The sequence below is a fragment of the Podarcis gaigeae genome, assembly GCF_964106915.1.
Source record: "Podarcis gaigeae genome assembly, chromosome: 1".
NCBI classification, from domain to species: Eukaryota; Metazoa; Chordata; class Lepidosauria; order Squamata; family Lacertidae; genus Podarcis; species Podarcis gaigeae.
The window spans coordinates 34,235,448-34,255,331 of NC_139678.1; the positions used below are offsets into that span (position 1 = coordinate 34,235,448).

General features: G+C 44.5%; 1 protein-coding gene across 1 annotated transcript; it reads left to right on the top strand.

The window, feature by feature from the left end:
• The first annotated feature begins 367 nt into the window (after positions 1-367).
• SPTSSA (serine palmitoyltransferase small subunit A) lies at positions 368-5,146 on the top strand. Its single transcript, XM_083742078.1, has 2 exons — positions 368-634; positions 3,958-5,146. Exons 1-2 carry the CDS (start codon positions 532-534, stop codon positions 4,059-4,061), a joined length of 207 nt encoding a protein of 68 aa, XP_083598204.1. The 5' UTR covers positions 368-531; the 3' UTR covers positions 4,062-5,146.
• Positions 5,147-19,884: the final 14,738 nt, after the last annotated feature.

A 19,884-nucleotide genomic window follows, 5' to 3' on the forward strand; every position in this document is an offset into this window, starting at 1 on the left:
GAGATTCCTGCCTTGCAAGAGGTTGGGACCAGATGCCCCTTGGAGTCCCTTCCGAGTCTTTTAAGATTCCGTGACACAGGTGGGCTATTGGCCTAATCCAGGAGGCTCTTGGAGAAGTTTCGAACCTCGGAGCTCCACGAAAGTTGCGCAAGTTTGCAGAGCCGAAACCTCAAGCGCAACAGGCGCTTTCTTCCCCCGCGTTCCGCCGCAACCCTGCCTCAGAAGCAGGCCTCCTGCTTAGGTAAGGCGAGGCGCGCTATTGCAAAAGGCAGCTGCAAGCGGCGGCCTCAAGGGCGGCGAATCGGCGGAGGCGGGACTTTGCGTAGGTCGCCCCGGGCGCCAGAGCGGTGGCAGGGGGGTTAGGCCAGGCCTGGCGGGGCGGGGCGGGGCGAGGAGCGGCTGAGCCAATCGGCGGAGGAAACTAGGCTTCCCTGCCTCCCCTCGGTCGCCTTTCCGCCTCGCCTTTCGAGCGGGTGCGTCTCTCTCTCCGGGCGGCGCACTCTGACGCGCGGAGGCGCTGCTGCCGGCGAGATGGCGCTGAGCTCGGCCTGGAAGCAGATGTCGTGGCTCTATTACCAGTACCTGCTGGTCACCGCGCTCTACATGCTGGAGCCTTGGGAACGGACGGTGTTCAGTATCCTTTCTGGTGCGGTTGAAGGGGGAGCCGTGAGGGGAAAGGGCGCCGCCGCCGCCGCCGCCGGGAAAGTTCGCGGTGAACTGGGCGCGGCGCGGGCTGGGCAGGGCGCCGGCGGGAGGGCAAGGTAAAGGACGGCCCGGGGCAGGGAACGGCGGTGACCTCCTGGCTTCGGCCGAGAGGGAAGGCCGCTGGGCTCCCGAGCCGGGAGGGACTTGGGCCTGAGGGTGTAGTGGTCGGAGTCGTCCTGCACAATTCAGGTTGGCGGGAATAAATGTATGTCTATTTCTGGGAATGTCGGCCAGGCCTGTTCCTTCCTGGGTGGAAGGTCGTAGCAAACCTGAAGGCGCGTGTATCAATCAATCTCTTTCTCTCGCTCCTCTTTCTCTTCGCCCTACGCTTGTAGCTCCCCATTTGCCCCCTTTCAGTGCACTTTTTACTTCGCCGTTGCTCTGGGTTTTGTTTTTTTGCAGGCGCTGCTGCTGCAGCCAACAAGTGACTGCTGACGTCTTTTTCGCCAAGCTCTGTTTAGGATGGATTCATCTAAGGCTCGCCGTTTTGCATTGTGTACTTGCGGTCTTGCTGCTGTTTTAAAGGAGTTGTGCGAGTTTCACCTAAAATGATGGAGAAAAGGCAGTTCTGGTCAACGGATCCTTGGGATCCACCTTAGCCAGGTGTGCTCTGGAGAAGTGAGGACTTAAGTAACTGAAGTGGTTCTGCACGACCCCTTAAATTTGTCAGTGACTTGAGTGAAGGGATTTAAACAGAGTGGGTTGGGTTGTTGGTTGGTTTTTTTGGAAGGGAAGAGGCTTCATGTAGCTTGGGGTGCCGTGTTAAACCTCTTTGGGGAGCTGTTTAGAAGGTGGTGTTAGGTCACTGGGTGGATGGCTGTTTATGTAACTGTGGCTTGGGAGTATAAAGCATTTGGGTCTGGGCAATTGTGTTTCAGAGCTAGGGAAAAATGAAAAACAAGACACACTGCTTGTTGTAGCTGCTTGTGAATGAATTTGAGGGTGGTTTATCACATAAGTGTGGTGGGCAATTGGGGCTGTAGGATCATGGTTTCCTGTACGAGTTTCATTTCAAAGGGAGGTTGAGAATTTGTTGTGAAGAAAAGCTGTTGTCTTTCATGATAACTTTCTGATTAACTCTAGTGGGAGGGAAAATAACTTCCTAGTTGTTCTGGGGTGTGTTGAGGGTGAATAGGACTGGAAGGCAAAAGGTGAAGGAGTGATGCGAGCTTTCCAACATCACACCATTCCAGCTACATATTTGTGCTTATCGTTTGTTGCTTTACTTTTTTTACTAACAAATTTTCAAATGGTCCATTAGTTCAAATAACAGATGATAGTTTACCACTAATTTCAGTTATGAAAGTATACAGTATTCTGTATAAAATGTTAGATATACAGTCTAGGCTCACTAGCCAATTTCCCATGTAAAATAGCTCCACTAGTTTTGGTCTACAGACTACTTTGCCATTGGCATTAACACAGCATAGTCTTCATTTTTAAAAGTCTCTTATGCTTTCATCAGCTGGCTTTGCTGGAAGGTGAATACCACATGATTTTGGCTCTTTAACCTCAGAGTTCCCTCAAACCTGTTGACCCTTATGGTCATTATTTTGCTACTGGCTTACTTTGTCATACTGATTGATAATATATCTGCAAAAATAATCATGATATGATATATACATACTATTCTGCTGTTGGTTCATAAGTTACCCAGACAAAAGTGAGTTGTGTGCAACTCATATGTCCACACGGTGCATTGCTGGACAAGCCATTTTTGGTCATAAAGAAAAGTTACAGCTTGCTTCTGGTAATTGGCAAATGAGGAGACTCACTATATTGTCAATGTTTACTCTTTGGAATTAGTGTATTGATCAGCAACTGGTGGTTGTCCCAGATCAAATTGGTGTCTTGGTAAGTGACACCTGCTCCCCATTCCAGATGCTAAATCTCCTCCTTTTCTTTACCAAGTGGCTTGGAGGGCCCTGTAGTGAAGAGCTGTCCTGCTTGTTCATATTTCCCCCTCTTTCCTGAAGTCGGCATGGGTGGGGATAGGAAAAGCGGTTCCTTCCATTGTGTTTGTATGCACACCTTGATCATCTTCTGTACTTTGTGAAATACGTTTTAACTGCCAATGTGACATACCGGTAACTCCTATCTACTTGCAGAACTCACCCATGTGTTATGTTATGCTTCATTCAGTTCCTTTCATGAAGGAACTTGCATACTGACTAAGCTATTATGTACTGGATTCCAAACACTCTGCACTATTGATATTATTATTTTCAGGCATCACCCCCTATTTACATGGGTTACGTTCTGGGCCCTCGCGTGTGTAAGTGAAATTGCGTAAAGTGGGGAACACCCTCTATAGACCCTTTGAACTCCCTCTCTGCCACTCTCTCTTCAATCCATACCAAAAATACCATATCCAAAAATATCCACAACTAGAATTGAAGCTCTGGGGACAGCAGGAGGCTGGAGGACACATGGGAAAGCAGCTTCTGCTGTGGCACTAGACCCCACATCAGCTGTTAGCTGGTCTCTTTGGGGCTTCCTCTGCTCTCACTGAAGTCCTCTTTGGGCTCCGGAGAGCATCTCTTCACGAGCCACAAGGACTCTCCACCTATCTCACCGTTTCTTGGTTTGAATTGAATTATTTATTTACTTCCCACACCACACACTATGCAGTTGCGTTTGAGTCAGTTGTGGCGGGAGTGGGAGGCTGTATTAAATTTGTATACTGCCCTTAAGCTCCTAGGACAGTTCACAAGATAAATGTAACTTTTGTTACATTGGCCCCTGGGGATTTTGAACTTAGGCCTTGTACCAACTTGAGTTCTCCCTGAGAGTTGGTTTGTTCAGCCTCTTCAGTGATGCAAAAGGAAAAGCAACTGATGAGAAATAGAAATATATATTGTGTAATTTCCTCTATTGCTAGTAGTAAGCAAATCAGGTTTTGTATATTTTTGGCCTAACTAAAAAGCTAGATTTATTAGTGAGGCATAATTAAGTCTAAATACTTCAACTTAACGGGTTCAGTGCTTAGGTTGAGTTTCCAAAGGTAGTTATTACTGTTTATTCAACTTTCAGTGTGACCTTCTGAAGAAGTCCAGAGCAGCACTCTTAATTAGTATAGTCTTCGTTACTACGCTGTTGCGCTGAGTTGCTGCCAGTTAATATTCTGCATTAGTTCAGTTGTCTATGTACAAGACTTAAATGTTCGTATGGCTTGAGACCTGGCTTTATAGCATTCTTGCAGTGTGGTTTTAATACATTGTCAATATGTGGTTTTCCTTTACTGCCATTCAGATTCCATGTTAGTATCAATCCTTGGAATGGCACTTTACACTGGCTATGTTTTCATGCCTCAGCATATTATGGCAATATTGCACTATTTTGAAATTGTGCAATGATGAAGAATGTATCAAGCAGTGACCAGTCAGAAGCTGAAGAACTGACCATCTACAATTAAGGAGTTCTACAGATGACGAGACAAGCAAGACATGATTGTGTACAGAGCTGATAGTCACCACTAAGGGATGCAGTATGCCCTACGTTTTGGTGGCATTTTCTTTCTTAACAAAAAATTCCTTGTATAGCAATTTATCTATTAACATTGTGATTGTTTGTACCTTTGATATCAGTATTTTCTTAACTTTGTGACAGTCTCAGTATTACACTGTGAAAGCTTTTCTTACTGTAACTTTGAGTGCATTTTGCCTTCTATTTTTAATCAAAAATCATCTTATTAAATGGGGCTTAGAGCTTTTGCTATTGTATGGGTTATATGTGCAACTGGGTATATTTCTAGCTAACATTTTGTAAGAAAAAAATGTTTAGATTCATATGGAGATGTGGATATATTCATGGAATCCTACAAAACCTTGTTTGTAAGACCTAACTCAGGTGCTTTAACTGCTATCTGGACTGTTCAACAGAATACTTGTATCATTCTATTTTGCTTTAGGAATAAATGGAAATGTTTTGTTCCATTTGGAGAAGAGTAAGACCACTTGGCACTGCATGTATGGAACTACTTCGTAAGGGGAAAGTGCGGGGCCCAACTCCTGTCTGAACATAAAACCTTAATTTAATTTTATGCATGTCATCTGGAGTTTTGTGATAACATCATAAAGCTGCTATTATAGCTTGTAACTGTACTATACTTTTGTTTGTTTATTTCCCAAGGAGCATATTTTAATATTGACTTAGTTCAAAGACCATGTCTATGGCAGTTGGCTATAATATAATCATGTCTGTATTGTGAACCCTGTATTGTAACTGTTGTTCAAACACCCTTGAATACTTAGACCAAATGACCAAAATATAATGTTTGATGTAGACTTGAGTTTAAAAACACAGCAATAAGGAGCTGTCTACTAGGCTGAAGTCTTGTCTTAGTTTTTATAGCTTTTTTCAGATTTCTATTCTGAAATGTAAGATGGCAGTTTTTAAGGTGTGGGTTCTTTTTCCCCCCAAAATAAAAGCTGAAAGCAGAGTTGATGCCTAATGTGGTGGTACTTTAATTTTAGGGGGCTGTATTGCAGGATGCAGAACCTTTGGGTGTTTACATGTGGCTGATCTCCAGCTCCTACCAGCCTTAGCCAGCATGGTCGGGGGTGGTGGTGGTGGTGGTGGTGGTGAGAGTTTTAATCCAGTAACTTCTGGAGGGACAGAGGCTCCCCATCTGCACTGTATTGCTGTATTGGATAATACTCCTTTAACAGTGTTCTAGAAATAAGAAAGACCATGGGAATGCTGAGCTGCTGCCAAAGTCTCCCTTGCCCGGGTTGCTTCTCCAGTGGTAGCAGAAGTGGTGGGGTGCCTGAGGGTGCTGCCTCTTGCATTTCCACTACCTGAGGCCCATTTCATAGGTGGGCTGGCTCTGTCTACCATTAAACTCAAGGTGGGGGTGGAAGTGTTGAGGTGAATTCATATAATATTAAGCAAGGGAGCTTTCAGAAGTTTAAGCAAAGTCTATTGGCCCTACTTTGCACTCTTGAGTAATTCAGTGCAGTGAGTGGAGAATGCAGAGTTCCACTTAAAGAGTAACTTCAAAGAGCATCCTACAAGACCCTATCGCCCTTCAACACAGTCTTCAATTTCTCTCATAATGAAGCTTCAAAGTGTCCTCTGAATGTTCACTATTCTAATCAAACTGGTTTTGTAGCCCATCTTTCCCCTGCTGTACCAGTCATGTTTTAAACATCTTAAGTTAAGACATCAAACGGACAATTTCCAAAGCCCCCCTCCTAGCTGCTGAATGAGGAAATGGTATCCTTTGTGAAATACAAAAATAGGAAAGTCTGTCCTCCACTTTAGCCGCTATAGGTGTAAAGTCTAGAATTATTTGTGAAATGAAGGCTCATGCTATTTTAAGACCACAGTCCTATGCACAACTTACGTGGGACTAAATCCTATTGAGCCTAGGGAGGCTTACTTCCAAGTTTAGAAGTGAATCTTATCATTAGAAGTGACTCTTATCATTGAAAGCTATCTGATTTCCTGCCTGAAGCCTGTATGTGCAGGAGTCTCTGTTTTAGGCTGAAGAGATTATTAAGGGGAGACATGATAGTGGGCTTAAAATTCCCATTCTGAAGTCTTGTGCTCTGTTGCTCTAGACTCCAGCGCGCAGGTCTAGAAAAATATGTGGAAATGGCAAAACCACCTAAATATAAGACAGGCTTTACAGTGGAACAAACAACCGTGTCATGAGGTGGTGGGTTCTCATTCACTGGAGGTATTTTAGTAGAGTCTGGAGGCATCCTGCATTGCAGATCTACAACTGAGCAGGGAGTTGAGAGATACATCATGGTTTTATTTCTTAAAGATGGATTCCTGTATGAGAGCTGCCACCAACTGGAAATCTCGGGGGACATGAAGTTGGTCCATAGCATGTCCATATTGAGTTGTGTGTGGAGATGCGATAAGAGATCTCAAGCATGGGCATATATAATGCTAGGTGTGGGGGATAAAGAGTATGTACTATGTAGAAAGTCTCAGACATGCAGATTTGAGGGAAGGTCAGGAAAGCACCACACTTAAAACAGCACTACCACTAATTTTTAATCTTTGTTTCCCCTATTGAGCAATTGAAATGAGGTGGATAGAAGTGTCTCAGGGCTATTGGAAAATTGCTAATAGGAAATGACAAGGCACACAAGATAACCCCCTTTTGCCTCCAGCTCAAAAGTAACCTCTGTTGAGGAAGCTATGTTAGAACACTTGGGGACTGCTTGGGGACTGAGGGAAGAGGAATGCTCTCAAACTAGTTCAGATGATTGAAAGAGGTGGTCAAGTAGCCAAGGTGTATCTGCTTTCTTCCCACACAAAAACTTTATGGTGCTCAGACAGGTTGGTTTGGGTAAGCACAATGTACAAATGTGAAGCTCTCTTATTTTAATGCATTTTAAACGTGTATAACCTGACAAAAAGAAAACATCAAAAGAGACTTAAAATCAGAGATAAGCACAATTGCATGCAATGAAAAAATAATATAATCAAAACATCTGAGTGGGTTAAAAAACTAAAGACAGTGGATTAAAAAACTAAAAAAAAGAATGTAACAAGCAACCCATTTAGCGTTCTTATCTCAGCGGTAGCCCTGAACAACCCTGAGATCTTCAGATGAAGGGTGGTATATAAATCTAATAAATATTAGTATTAGTATATTAGTACCCCACCCATCTGACTGGGTTGCCCCAGCCACACTGGGTGGCTTCCAACATATAAAAGCATAATAAAATATTGCACATTAAAAAGCTTCCCTATACAGGGCTGCCTTCAGATGAGATAACATGGCGTCTTCCAGATGCTTTGGTGCTTCAACTCCCAACAACCATCTCAGCTCCAAACAGCAGAGCAAGCGGTCAGGGCTGATCAAAGTGGTCCAACGATACCTGGACAGCCACAGTTTTACAACAACAAAAGGGTCTAACTGATGGTTTTATGCTGGCCCTAGTACCTCACTCCAGCACTTGCTGCCCATGGCACTAGTTTTGCTTGTTTTGAAGATTTCTAGCCCTCCTCTCATTGTATGAGATTGCAGGATGGATCACAACAATTCAAAACTTAAGCACAAGAGAGAATACAGAGCTTGTGGTGCAGTGCCAACAGCAGAAAGAGACAAGGGGCTGCATCCAACTCTGCATGTGCAGATTTCCCCTCCTGCACCAGGGCTTCCCCTTCCTCTCTCCTGGCACGCCCTCAACATCTACCCTAGAGGGTCTTCCAACCCCCGGGAGCAGATTTTGAGGGTGCTCAGGGGAGACGCAGAGGTGCTTGTGCAGGCGCAAGTGCTGCACTAGCAGAACAATACATGACCTGAGATTTTCTTTATCCACATGTGTAGAGTACTGCTGAGGCTAATGGAACCCCGTGTTGGTAAAAAGCCTGGAACAGGGATGGTGGACCTGTGGGCCCTCTAGATGTTGTTGAACTTCAACTGAAGAAAAACGTGGTGGTTGTGGGTCTGCTTTGGTAAGTTCAGTCCATCTAGCCCAGGCATGTCAAAACTTGTCTCTCCAGCTCTTTTGGGACTACAATTCCCATCATCCCTGACCACTGGTCCTGTTAGCTAGGGATGATGGGAGTTGTAGTCCCAAAAGAGCTGGAGGGACAAGTTTGGCTATGCCTGATCTAGCCCAATATTGCCTACTGTGAATGACAACTGTTCTCAGAGAAGGGTTTTCTAGCCTTGCTTCCTGAGATTCCTTGAATGTGGAAATGCTAAGGACTGAATCAAGGGTATTATGGAGGCAGCCCTGTAACAGGAAGCGTTTAATACTTGGTGTCATATTCTGTTTTTCTCTGTGTTGGAAGCCACTCAGAGTGGTTGGGGCAACCCTGCCAGATGGGCAGGGTATTATTACTTTTACTACTATTACTATTACTATTACTGTTGTGAGGGTGTGTTCCCCAACTGGGACAGAGCAGCCAGGACTTCCTTCATTGCAAGTGTCTTTCTGGCATCAAGTTCCTTGTCTCACCTTTACTTCTGGATGACATTCTTCTTGCATCTCCTCCTCTTGCCTCATCCAGCTCCCCTGCAAGTCGTCTGTAACCTTTCTGACCTTTCAAAATAACATCTCCTTTGATGCTCAGCACTCAATCTTTGACTTCCTTTAGTTTAAATCAAATACTTTGGCCAAATCCCCTGCAGCTCAGAAACCCCAAAATAGGAGTCCTCAGGGGGGAAGTATTTGCTGGGATTAAACGATCCAATTTGTATGGCTGCCTGCTGGTATCCTATCACCTCTTTCCTTCAAATATACCTTTTACCCACATGTTGTCTGAATTCTGGAAGCACTGCTGTCATATTCTTCTAATCATTCAGCAGTGGGCAGCTCTATCATTCTGTCATTGCTGGAATCTAATTCATTAGAGTTGAGAACAACATTGTGTCATCTAGGCCTCCTATATCCACTGCCCCATGTCAGGTAATTAGAATTATTCCTAAAACGTGCTTTTTGGTATCAAATGGTAAATGATCAGATATGTGTAGATTCTCCAAAAGACAAGTCACCTGTGACAGTCCTTGCGCCAACATTTCCATTGTGGGTTTTGTCACAAAAGCAGCTAAACCAATTTACAGGCTGCAGAGTTTGTTCAATCAAGATTGCTTTGCTGTCACCTTTTAGAATTAGATACTCCCTTTTGGAATTTTATCTGCTTCATGTACATTACAAATGGAGACCTGTAAATAGCTGCAGATCTCCCTCCCCCCATTCCTAGAATTATATGCAGGTTCTGCTATCTGCTCATTATGCGAAAATCCACTTATCCGAACATGAGGAAAGTGTGTATAAGTCAAAGTTGCCTACAAAAATTTGCATATTACGACAAATTTGCACTAAAATGCTGCTGATTTATCTTTTTAGGACTTTTTCAAATGCAAACTGATGTGGCAATGTGGAGAACTGAACATAAAATGGGAAAAATGAGGAACAGAGAAAGTGAAATTGACAGATTGCCATCCCTACAACTGACATGCAAATGGGTGTTGCCTGGGAGAAAGTTCTCACATTGAAGAGTAATGATCCTGCACAGCATATGCCCTAACAAACAGCATTATCAGTTTGAAAGCACCAATCAGCTGTATAAAAAGCCTGTGTGAAAGGAGAGGTTAATTCCAGGCACCTCCTCCTCTTCTCTAAGAGGTGATCAGCAGCACTAATAATCTGTTTGGCAATTAGCACCTCACCTGCAGCACTGTACACAAAGCCTGCTGCTGCAGATATGTATCTCTGAATTAGAGCCATTATACAGAGTCCTCAATTGGAAAACCCTGTTGTAAGGTCAGGTAAGGGTAAGCTGCCTCTAGTACAGTGGAACATAGTTAACCCTGCACCTTTTTTGAATGAAAAATGGAATGCTCATTCAACCCCTGCTGGCAAGATTAGTATCTTCTCCCTGCGGTACCTCCTCATTAAGTTCTGGTTGACTTCCAGGGCTTGTTGAGTGACAGTGGCTGAAGAAGGCCAGGTAACATGTGGGTGCAGCTAAGCATATGAATCTTAATTAGAACTGCAGTTTGATTTGGAACTAGAAAAGCATCAAGAACAGTCACTGCCTGACTTATGAAAGGCTGAGGATGGTTGTAGCCTGTGTCATTCTCTTGCCATTATTGATAAATCAATTGCCACCCCAAATCAGCCAACTAGACCTCCATTTCCCATCCACATGTTCCAAGGAGCTTAACTTGATCGCATTCATAAGGAAGTTTTCACAGGGTATTTTTAGCCATTAGGGTTTTCTGTGTGGCCATTTTGGACTGTGTACACCAGGGATCAGAAAACCTTCAGCAGGGGGCCGGTCCACCGTTCCTCAGACCTTGTGGGGAGCCGGACTGTATTTTGGGGGGGGGGGGGGAAATAAATGAATTCCTATGCCCCACAAATAACCCAGAGGTGGATTTTAAATAAAAGCACACATTCTGCTCATGTAAAAACACCAGGCAGGCCCCACAAATAACCCAGAGATGCATTTTAAATAAAAGGGCACATTCTGCTCATGTAAAAACACGCTGATTACTGGACTGTCTGTGGGCTGGATTTAGAAGGCAATTGGGCCGCATCCAGCCCCCGGGCCTTAGAATGCCTACCCATGGTGTACACCTTACTGCTTATTCAGGATCCAGTGTGCTGCTGATGCTTTTATCTTCTAGTTTTTTGAGAAATACTCCTGCTTGATGTGTTTCCACTCAGATCAGCTTCCAATATATTTGAAAATTCAAGCTGTGGTTAAGCTGATGCAATTGAAATATTGAAATGATTGAAATACTTTATTGTCACTTGTACAACTTGTACACATCAGGGTTTGAACCCTGGCCCCTAGATTGTACTCCAGCAACTCTAACCCCTACACCACACTGGATATCACAACAGGGACTTGAAACACAATGGGCAGAAATGGGCTGCATTTTAAGTCCCTAATATGTACATAGCCTAAGGTATGAGTTTTACCTTTGACATTGATGAAAAGCATCAACTGTTGAAATATCAGGACTGCGATGTTAGTCCTCATGAGGCATCTAATCATAAGCCTGCATTTTTTATCAAAACTTATATATTTCAATCAGGGCCTGTATCTTAAAAAGATTTTCAAATGTTTCATGCCAGGCAAAAGACCAGCTGCTTAGAAAAGGCCTTGGCAATGTTATTCTCCTAAGACAAAGGGGCCCCCTGATTTATAGCAGAAAAACAATTCTCAAAGTCATAAAAAAGGGGGAATTACAGACAACTGACCTTGCAGATTGCAAAACACAATTAGGAATGGGCAAATAGTAAAATGATACCATGTGCCTCCCAGTAAAATGAGCCATATCTTCTTCCTAAGGTTAAAAAGGCCAAGAGCAATGGAGAGGCATCTAGCTGGCAGAAAAAGAGAGCATTTTAAGGAAATCTTTTAAAGCTGTTTCTTTTTCTTAAACTGAGAGAGTTAAAAAGGTTAAATGTGGGAAAGGCAACTGGCTTGGCTGGAGAAGAAGCTTCTTTCTATTTTATTTTGAGGCTGGAAAGGAGGGTGAAAGGAGGGGTGTAAACTGAAGAGGCTTCTTTTGAAGCTGTTTTTTTTACTGAGTTCCTTCCTTTTTACTTTGAGAAGCTTTATTCTTTTAAGAGGCTACCTATGATAATGTATGAAATATATTAGCTTAAATATATTGGCTTAAATGTAATTATGCAAAGGATTTAAGAAATGCTAGATTCTTATTTCATAGAGTCATATTGCAATAGGAGACCAGAGGGGCAAATGAGCCCAGCCTCCTGCCAGACAGGAGACGCCATAGAGCACTCTTGATATATAGTTGTCAGGCTTTTTGTTTAGAAACCTTCAAAAGAAGGAGATCTTTCAATGTTGATGTGAACTCAAGATCCTTGACATCTGTTGAAGATAAAAATGTAAGATTAACCATTTGTTTTAGAAGGCAATAGGGCAAGGAGGGCAAGAGGTGAGCTGGTAATTAAGATTCCATGTAAGATATATTATTACTTATTTGTCATTTATATATAGCTCTTTGTCTCCCTTATAAGGACAGAAGGAAGTGGGTGTATCTTTTGTGATTGGTTCTAGCAAACAGCCAATAGGAATTTCAACCAGGCTGATTGGACAGAGGCAGCCACAGGAGGAGCAAAGGGGGCTGGATTAAGGAAATATAAGTGCTGGCCAGGATGGCAGGAGGCCAGGCCAGAGCTTGGTAACCATATACCACTGTGCCTCTCATTTATTTGTCTGACAAATAAATTATTATTTTAATTTCTCTATTGCTGCGTTGAATATTTCATTCCAGCTAAGCGTTAACCACAAGCAGGGTGCTACATTTTATGGTGCCTCTGTGACTCGGATAAGTGGTCTGCTGGAACGCAGCCCCTTCGCCCTACTGGGCAGGGTACAAGAGAGAGGACCACTGCTTACCCAAAGCGCGCACTGGTAAATTTTTCCAGGGGGAACGCAGAAGACTCGTCTGTCTGATACCCTGCTCACTGGCGGCGACGGACCGGGGGGAAACAGGGAACCAACCAAGGGTAAGTGCACAAAGGGATTTTTGGCCCTCCAATTAATTGGGAGGAAGAGAAGTCTTGATCAAACTTCTGCGTCTCAGTAAGGGGAAACTGAGTACGCTAGGTGGTTGGGTACATCAGATGTTGGTCTGGTGGAGGAAAAGGGAAAATTGGGAGGTAGAGTGTGGTGAAGTATCTAGCGCATTGTATGTGTGAGAAAGTACAGAGCAATCTGTAGCTGACCTGAGTGTGGAGTGGGCAGTACTTCGGTTCCTAGTAAGGCGACTTCACTAGGCAAGGAAACCCACAAAGCGCGTCTGTGAGTGACTGAGTGGATACTTCACAGGGCCATACAATGGGAGTTGGGGGTTCAAAGGGGGAAAATACACCTCTTGGATGTATGTTAAATAATTTTAAGAAAGCCTTCTCAGGGGCATATGGAGTCAAAATGACGCCAGAGCGCTTGAGAACGTTATGTGAACTAGAATGGCCAAAACAAATTACTGGATGGCCATCTCAGGGAACCTTTGATATAAATTTAGTAAGCAAACTTTGGACTGATATCGCCAAAGAAACTGGAGGGTGCCCAGAACAATTTTCATATATAGATTCCTGGCTGAGCACATTAAATAAAAATCCTCCATGGATAAGGAAATGCAAAGTCAAACGATGCAAATTATTGGCTGTAAAAGCTGAAGCTAGGAAAGGAATCTTGCCAAATAAACTCAAACCCATTTTTGAGGGACCAGAGGAAGAGGTGCTTCCACCTCCACCCTATGCTCCACATCGAAGGGAGCCTAATCCAAACACTCCACCAGTTGTAACCCCAAGGCAAGAAACTGGAATGAATAATGGGAGTGGAGTCATAGAGCTTGATTCCTTGATAGATTATGATAAATATCTTCAGGAGGCATTGGAGTCCTATAATAAAGCCCAAGCAGAAGTGGTTATTCCACCTGTGACTCCTAATAGACCTCCATCTACAGTCTCCTTTAGTGGAACAACTGATTGCCCACCCCAAACCCCTGTACATCCAAGTCCCAGAGAAATATTACAGAAGTTACAGGGAGACCTTGATCGGTCAGCAAGCAATACAGCCAGGCGTATAAAGCTGCTAAAAGAACGCCTTGGGACAGATACCATCCCCTATGATTTGAGGCCCCTAGAGCAAAGTGAAGAGAAAGGTCACGTAGTAGCCCCTCTTAGAAGAGTATTTGATGCACTTGAGGAGCCTGTGCTGGTTAACGGGCAACCCGGACCACGGCCACCTCGAACTTCGACCCTGCAATATATTCCATTCACAACTACAGATCTGATGAATTGGAAAACACACACCCCATCTTTTGCAGAAAAACCTCAGGCTATGATGGACTTGGTGACTTCAATAGTAAATACTCATAGCCCTACTTGGACAGATTGTCGCCAGCTCCTAAATACTCTTTTCACCACTGAGGAAAGGAGAGACATAATTGAAAAGGCACAGATATATTTGCGTGAGCAGGCCAGAGTGGGAAATATTTTTAATATTGACCGTCATCTCCAAGACAACTTTCCCTTGGAAGATCCTAATTGGGATCCAAACAATGCAATTCACCTAGCCAGACTTACCACCTACCGCCAGACACTTGTGCAAGGTATCCGCAGGGCATGCCAGAAGCCCACTAATATGTCTAAAGTCTCAGAAGTAGAACAGAAACCAAATGAGAGTCCGGGAGACTTTTTAGAGAGGCTGCAGGAAGCCTATCGTATATGGACTCCTTTTGACCCTGAAGCCCCTGAAAACAGCAGAATGATTACTGCTACATTTGTGGCCCAGTGCGCTTCTGACATTCGTAAGAAAATTCAGAAATCAGAAGGATGGGAAGGGATGCTGATGAGCCAAATTATGGCCATTGCACGCCGAGTTTATCGGAATAGGGATGAGGCTGAGAAACAAGAGAAGAAGAAGTGGCAGAAGGAAAAGATGGTGATGCTAGCCACAGCAGTGAAGCAAGACCACCGCCCCTTAAATGGAGGGAGAGGGCGAGGAAAGAATCCACCACTGGGAAGGAATCAATGTGCGAATTGCAAGAAGGAGGGTCACTGGAAGCGGGAGTGTCCTGAACCCTTGAGGTTGGAAGAAGTACGCCCAGGCCCAGGCCCAGGCCCAGGCCCAGGCTCCGGCCCAAGAAACCAGGGACGGGGACGGGGAATGATCCGAGATGGAAGATATCAGAGACCAGGACAAGGACGGAATAGAGACAATTTCATTGGACTGGCAGAAGAGGATTTTACTCAAGACTAGGAACGACCGGACTCCATAAAGTTAGGCTTCCAGGAGCCCACGGTCACGATTCAATTAGGGAGCCATTTAATAGACTTTATGATTGATACTGGGGCTGAATACTCAGTACTCCCAGAACTATTGCAGAAAAAGGCATCCAAAAGTGTAATCATTAAAAGTGCCACTGGACAGTCAGCTAAGAGGTCTTTCCTCCAACCTTTGGAATGCCAGATTGGGGGACATCGTTTAACCCATCAGTTTTTGTATATACCTGAGTGTCCAATACCTCTCTTAGGCAGAGATATGCTGTCCAAATTGCAGGCCCAAATCACCTTCACTCCTCGAGGTCCAGAAATGAAACTGCCATCAAAAGCAGCAGGAATAATTACCCTCTCAGTACCTAAGGAACAATCATGGCGCCTAATGTCAGCCTTGCAAGTCCAACCCACATTGGATACAGAATTAAACAAGCTCCTCCGAACTCTACAGGTGCCACCAGGAGTATGGGCCGAAAATAGCCCACCAGGAATGGCTAAGAATATAGCTCCAATTGTAGTAACCCTAAAACCTATGGCTACCCCTGTATCTGTAAAGCAATATCCCTTACCCCGGCGAGCAGCAGAGGGCATCCAGAAACATTTGGACCGCCTATTAAAATATGGTCTGCTTAAGCCCTGCCAATCAGAATGGAACACACCCCTTTTGCCTGTTCGAAAACCTGGGACAGATGAATACAGGCCAGTACAGGACTTGAGGCTCGTAAACCAGGCTATCGAGACCTTGCACCCAAATGTACCAAACCCATATACCTAGCTGAGTTTGATCCCACCAGAAGCAACATTTTTTACTGTATTGGACTTGAAAGATGCATTCTTCTGTTGCCGGCTGGCACCACAGAGCCAACCTATATTTGCCTTCCAGTGGGAAGACCCTTTGACAGGAACAAAAGGCCAGCTAACCTGGACAAGATTGCCCCAGGGATTCAAAAATTCCCCAACTTTATTTGGCACTGCCTTGGCGAGGGATCTAACAAGTTACCCCTCAATACCGGGAGAAAAGGTGGTTCTGCAATATGTAGATGATCTTATACTAGCGGCAAAGGATTTTAATACCTGTAAAGAAGGGACAGAGGAACTGCTCCACTTGCTCTGGGAAGCTGGCTACCGAGTTTCCCAGAAAAAGGCACAGTTATGTTTAGAAAAGGTCAAATATTTGGGCTTTGACATCTCACACCAACAACGAGCATTGAGACCAGAGAGGAAAGAAGCTATTTGCCTTATCAAGGAACCTACCACAAGAAAACAACTTAGGGGATTCCTGGGAACAGCAGGGTTTTGTAGACTATGGATACCTGATTTCAGCAGTCTGGCCAAGCCCTTACATGAAAGCACTCGAGGTGCAGAAAAGGACCCATTCGTATGGGGACCTGAGCAGAAACAAGCCTTTTTAGTTATCAAACAACGACTTATGGAGGCACCAGCCCTTGGATTGCCTAATTCGGAAAAACCCTTTCAGCTGTATGTACATGAACAGAATGGGATTGCAGCGGCAGTCCTGACCCAGAGATTAGGAAGTTGGAACCGTCCAGTAGCTTATTTGTCTAAACAATTAGACTCAGTAGCAAAAGGATGGCCTCCATGCCTAAGGGCAGTAGCGGCCACTGCAAGCCTTGTCAAAGAAGCTGATAAATTTACCTTTGGCCAGACGATGTATGTGAATGTACCTCATGCTGTTCTGACACTCATGGAATATAAGGGTAGTTATTGGCTAACGAACCCAAGGATGGCTAGATACCAAGGCCTATTGTGTGAAAATCCCAGGATTCATCTACGAGTAGTGAATATGCTCAATCCAGCGACTTTGCTGCCCCTACCAGAGGTAGATGATGAAGAATCACATGATTGTCTCCAAATAATGGATGAAGTTTATTCCAGTAGACCTGATCTGAAAGATGAGCCATTGAAAAATCCAGATGTTGTATATTATACTGATGGTAGCAGTTACCTGCATGAAGGTGCCAGACGAGCAGGATATGCTGTGGTCACCAATGAGGAAGTTGTGGAAGCTGAAGCTTTGCCTGCTGGCACCTCAGCACAAAAAGCTGAACTTATAGGCTTAACTAGAGCTCTGCAATTGGCAGCTGGATGTAAGGCAAACATCTATACTGATTCTAAATATGCCTTCTTAACCCTGCATGCACATGGAGCTCTATGGAAAGAAAGAGGTCTAATAGGAGCCCACGGGAAGGCCTTGAAATATGGACCTGAAGTAGAAATCCTGTTAGAAGCAGTATGGGCTCCAGAACAGATTGCTGTAATGCACTGCAAAGGTCATGGACGAGGAAGGGATCCAATAACCAGAGGAAATCATGCTGCTGACAAAGCAGCCCGAGAGGCAGCCCAAAAGCCTGTGGGAGGATTTATAGCAGCCCTCATACCAGAGATAGTTCCAGAAGAAGTTAAACCTCACTATACCCCAGAAGAGAGGAAGTGGGCTGAACAGGAAGGAGCGGTTATGAAGGACGGTTGGATGATCCTGCCGGATAATAGGATTTATGTACCTCATCATCTAGCAGGCACAATTGTAAGAAATTATCATGAATCTACTCACCTTGGCGGTACTGCAACCAGAGAGAGTCTCAGTCGGAAGTTGTATATTATTAATCTATCACAATTAGCAACTTGCATTTCACAGAAATGTGTTCTTTGTGCTAAAAACAATCCCAGGCAGGGACCGGTACAACCTCCTGGAATTCAGCATGTGGGATACGTCCCCATGGAAAGCCTAATTGTGGACTTCACAGAGCTGGTCCCTTCTAAGGGATTCAAGTATCTCCTTGTGTTTGTAGATACTCTTACCGGATGGGTTGAAGCTTTTCCCACCCGAACTGAAAAAGCACGAGAGGTAACTAAGAGACTCCTCACTGAATTGATCCCGAGGTTTGGATTACCTAGATGCATTGGAAGTGATAATGGGCCAGCGTTCATTGATCAAGTAGTACAAGATGTATGTCGAGTCCTACAAGTAAAATGGAGACTGCATGCAGCATATAGGCCTCAGAATTCAGGGAAAACTGAAAGAATGAATCGGACTCTGAAAACCCAATTGGCAAAATTAACCCAGGAAACGGGATTGGGATGGGTAGATGTGTTACCCATAACACTGTTTCGTGTTCGGTGTGCACCCACAAAAAGACTTAAGTTGTCACCTTTTGAGCTCCTGTATGGGAGACCGCCCTCCTTTGTTCAGGATATTCCAGCTGACCTTAAACAAATAGGAGACCATGTGACACAGGGACAAGTGCAATCTCTCTCCCGTGTTTTTGTTTCTCTTAACAGGTGGGCCCTCGAGCGCACGCCGTGCAGCATTGCCGAGCCGATTCATCAGTTCCAGGCTGGCGATAGCGTATGGGTGAAAGAGTGGAAACGCGATCCACTTGCACCTAAGTGGCGTGGACCTTACACCGTCTTGCTCTCTACTCCAACAGCGGTGAAGGTAGCTGAGGTGACCCCCTGGATTCATCACTCTCGTTTGAAGAAGTCCGAAGGCAGTTGGACGTGCAAAGGTGACCCCTCAAATCCTTTAAAACTAACTCTCTCCAAAAACCCCTGTATCTAGCCCTACCGGGAACGGGCTAGGTCACGGGCAACATTTAGACGACCGGCCTGCTGCAGCCACAACCTGGAAGCTGGCTGACCTGCGCACGCCTGAAGCTTGAGGAGCGTCTGAACCAGCGACTGTGAACGGGAAGATTCTCTTATACAATTGATTGACTGCCCCCTTGTGGAACAATTATAAGGGATATTACTCATTGGGGATCCTCGGGATATATGTTTTGGTCTTGGTGGTTCCCCATTTCTGTCACTGGGGGAATTATATTGGGGCTAATATTTATTTGCTATCACAATAAGGTAATCTTTTGTGGAAGGAATGCATATGCTAGACATCAACATGATTTTATTATTAATCCTGATCCCTTGGGAAGGGGAAGGGTCCGTGAATCTGACCAAATTTGCTAAATATGGATTCCGCCATGACCACAATATGTGGGTAGGCTTAGCTGAGATGGTAGCCAATGTTGCAAATAGGACTAATTGCCTTGTTTGCTCTCTTGGGCCAGATGATTCAGAGGGAGGTATGCCCTTATTACCAATACCATTAAGTGCCATTGGTATGGTAAGCGAAATGCCACACCAAACAGAAGTACAGAATTTCCCCGGATGGAACTCAACTAAACCAATACGAGTTATACCTGTGCAAGGGGAAATCTGTGTGCATAAATCATCAGATGCAGCTGATCCTACCATGATTGGCTCTTCTCATTGTCACCATACTTGGGATTATATTAAGAATAGTCAAACCTGGGCAAACGGTACTACCTATCGAACTCGGAATACCTTGCCCTGTGCACCTCCTTTTATTCATGCATGGAAAGTGGTATGGAACATAACTGTGACAGAAAAAGGCAATCTAACATACTGCACTGTGAACTCTCTACCCCTTTTGATATTTCGCCTTCTGCATTCCACGTACCAAAAACCTCAGACCCGATGGTTGTGGTGGATATGTGGAGAATGGGCATACAAGAAACTCCCTTCCAAATGGAGTGGGACTTGTTTCTTGGGATGGGTATTACCACCAATGTGGATTATGCCCACTAGTTCGGCCAAGCGTACACGAAGAAACGCTGATATTTCTCATATAGCAGGAGGAAGTACCCAAAGTTGGAGCGATACTGATGATTGGCCACCAGAGCGCATTATAGCCTATTATGATCCTGCCTCCTGGAATCCTGGTGAGCTCATACAAGGGGCACGGGATCCTATTTATAATCTAAACAGAATAATTCGATTGCAAGCAGTAGTGGAACTTGTAACCAATGCAACGGCCCAGAGTTTGAGACTTATTGCACAACAGTTGGATGAAAGTAGAGCCGCCATTTTGCAGCTGAAAATGGGAATGGATTATGTACTT